The sequence below is a fragment of the Rhincodon typus genome, chromosome 28 (genome assembly GCF_021869965.1).
Source record: "Rhincodon typus isolate 14 chromosome 28, sRhiTyp1.1, whole genome shotgun sequence".
Taxonomy (NCBI): domain Eukaryota; kingdom Metazoa; phylum Chordata; class Chondrichthyes; order Orectolobiformes; family Rhincodontidae; genus Rhincodon; species Rhincodon typus.
The window spans coordinates 41,252,953-41,255,970 of record NC_063359.1 but is presented as its reverse complement, the minus strand read 5'-3'; the positions used below and the strand labels follow the sequence as shown (position 1 = coordinate 41,255,970).

General features: G+C 47.8%; 1 protein-coding gene across 1 annotated transcript in view; it reads left to right on the top strand.

Annotated features, from left to right (window-relative positions):
- col5a1 (procollagen, type V, alpha 1) overlaps positions 1-3,018 on the top strand; it is a 199,447-nt gene that overhangs the window by 120,793 nt on the left and 75,636 nt on the right. Inside the window, exon 20 of the mRNA XM_048613423.1 lies at positions 2,344-2,388. Within this exon, the coding sequence (XP_048469380.1) occupies positions 2,344-2,388 (45 nt within the window). The remainder of the gene's footprint in view (positions 1-2,343; positions 2,389-3,018) is intronic.

Genomic DNA, 3,018 nt, shown 5'->3' with positions numbered 1-3,018 from the left:
CCGCACCCCCATCTCCTACCTACTAACCTCATCCCACCCCCTTGACCTGTCCGTCCTCCCTGGACTGACCTATCTCCTCCCTACCTCCCCACCTACATTCACTTTTACTGGCTCCATCCCCGCCTCTTTGACCTGTCTGTCTCCTCTCCACCTATCTTCTCCTCTATCCATCTTCTATCCGCCTCCCCCTCTATCCCTATTTATTTCAGAACCCCCTTCCCCTCCCCCATTTCTGAAGCAGGGTCTAGGCCCGAAACATCAACCTTCCTGCTCCTATGATGCTGCTTGGCCTGCTGTGTTCATCCAGCTCTACACCTTGTTATCTAAGTTTCTTCCCATGTGGCTTCTCACTTTCACTGATTCCTTTCTCCCTCTGGTCACTGACTCTCCTGCCACAACACTTTCTCCTCACTGACTGGAGTGATCTAAACCCCTCATGTTCTTTAACACCTTGATTAAATCCTCCCCTCCCTTAACCTTGCTGTCCTAGTTGCCCTGAGAAGGTGGTGGTGAGCTGCCTTTTTGAACCGCTCAGTCCATGTGCTGTAAGTAGACCCACAATGCCCTTAAGGAGGGAATTCCACGATTTTGGCCCAGCGATAGTGCAGGACTGACATTAAATTTTAAGTCAAGATGGTGAGTGGGTTGGAGGTAACTTGAAGGTGCTTGTATCTGCTGCCCTTGTCCTTCCAGATGGAAGTGGTCATGGGTTTGGAAGGTGCTGTCAAAGGATCTTTGGTGAATTTCTGCATCTTGTAAATAGTACACACTGCTGCTACTGAGTATCAGTGGTGGAGGGAGTTGATGCTTGTGGATGTTGTACCAATCAAGAAAACTGCTTTGGCCTGGATCATTTCAAGCTTCTTGAGTGTTGTTGGGGCTGCACCCATCCAGGCAAGTGGGGAGTATCACACTCTTGACCTGTAGATGGTGGACAGGCTTTGGGAGTCAGGAGGTGAGTTACTCGCTACAATATTCCTAGCCTCTGACCTGCTGTTGTAGCCACTGTGTTTATGTGGTGAGTCCAGTTGAATTTCTGGTCAATGGTAACCCCCAGCATGTTGATAATGGGGGATTCAGTGATGGTAACACCATTGAATGTCAAGAGACAATGGTCAGATTGTCTCTTATTAGAGGTGGTCATTGCCTGGCATTTGTGTGGCACGAATGTTCCTTGCCACTTGTCACTCCAAGCCTGGATATTGTCCAGATCTTGTTACATTTGAACATGGACTGCTTCAGTATCTGAGGAGATGCGAATGGTGCTGAACATGGTGCAATCATTGACGAACATCCCCACTTCTGACCCTATGATGGAGGGAAGGTGTTTTTTGTGATATCCAGATTTGCAGTCAGTTAGAAGCAAGTGTGCTCATAGCTGGACCTCAGTGTAAACTGGCCACAAAGATTGATGATCTCTTTGAGATAGCAAGAAGTGCAGATTCTGAAATCAAAGTTAATACAGTGTGGAGCTGGAGGCACACAGCAGGTCCTGATGAAGGGTCCAGGCCCGAAATGTCGACTTTCCTGCTCCTCTGCTGCTGCCTGACCTGCTGTGTTCATCCAACTCCACACTTGAGTGATCGGTTTCTCTGATGTGGATTTTCCTTTTCCAGCAGCAGTTTGAATCTGGTGCCAGGCCAAAGGGAGAGAGAGATTGCAGACAATCACATGGCAGTGTTACAATAGAACAAAAGGCCACAGTATTAATATAGAAACTTTCATTGACATTGTCAGAGAGTGCACTCAATGATTATGTTATAATAAAGATACAAACTCAAACAGAAACACAAACTTATCAATAAAATGAACGATATGTGGCTGTTCTTATGAAGCAATTTGACACAATTACCAAATGCAAGATTTGGTCTCTGGGCCGTTGAGGGTGTTTTTCTGTAATTCTGAAGTTAGTGGCCAATTAAAGGCCAGTTTAATGTCATTCAAAAATGTGTAACATTATCGGGAGTTTTTGCAACATGTCCAACAGTTTTGAGGTGGAGGTTTTTTTATCAGTTCAGGCTGTAATGGAAGGTGTGGAACCCCACCAGAAGATGTGTGCAGTACCTGCACAGAGTTTAATGTATGAAACCCTCAGGGGATGTGATGTAGACATACAGAGAGTAACATGTGGGATTTCCACATTATTCAACGTTTGTGGATTCCCATGGCTGCGTTCGGTTTCATGGGAGCAGTGATGATGAGCATACTGCTGACTGCTACTATCACTGCAAAATCCAGGCCATTAATTATTGGATACATGGCTACAGGGAATATCTATGTGATCAGATCATTCCCTCAACTTGACCAAAAATGTCACTAATCTGTGATCATTTTGCTTTCCAGGGGGTGACGGGAATGGACGGGCACCATGGACCAAAAGGCAGCCAGGTACGTACTGCCTTCAGTCTCTCGGAGATGGAGCATTTGGGCATTGGGGATGGAGGCAAGGACACAGGGATAGGGGCATGGAGGGGCACAGCATGGGAGGAAGGGTTGGAGAGGCAAGGCATGGGAGGAAGGGCACAGGGATAGGGGCATGAAGGAAGAGGCATGGGGGCACAACATGGGGGGAAGGTGCTTGGAAGGGTAAGGCTGGGGGAAGGGCATGTGGCGTGAGGGTTACAGAATGGAGGTGGATGATTGTAATTCTGTCCTCTCGCTCTCTTGAGCGTGTGTGTGAGGGAGTGAGTGAGTGAGTGTGCGTGAGGAAGTGAGTGAGAGTGTGTGAGGGAGTGTTTGTGAGAGAGTGAGTGTGTGTGAGGGAGTGAATGCGTGTATGTGAGGGAGTGAGTGTGTGTGAGGAATTGAGTGAGTGTGTGTGAGGGAATGAGTGAGTGTATGTGAGGGAGTGTGAGTGTGTGTGAGGGAGTATGTGTGAGGGAGTGAATGAGTGTGTGAGGGAGTGAGTGAGTATGTGTGTGAGGGAGTGAGTATGTGAGAGGGAGTGAGTGAGTATGTGAGCGGGAGTGAGTGAGTGTGTGAGGGAGTGAGTGAGTGTGTATGAGGGAGTGTGAGTGT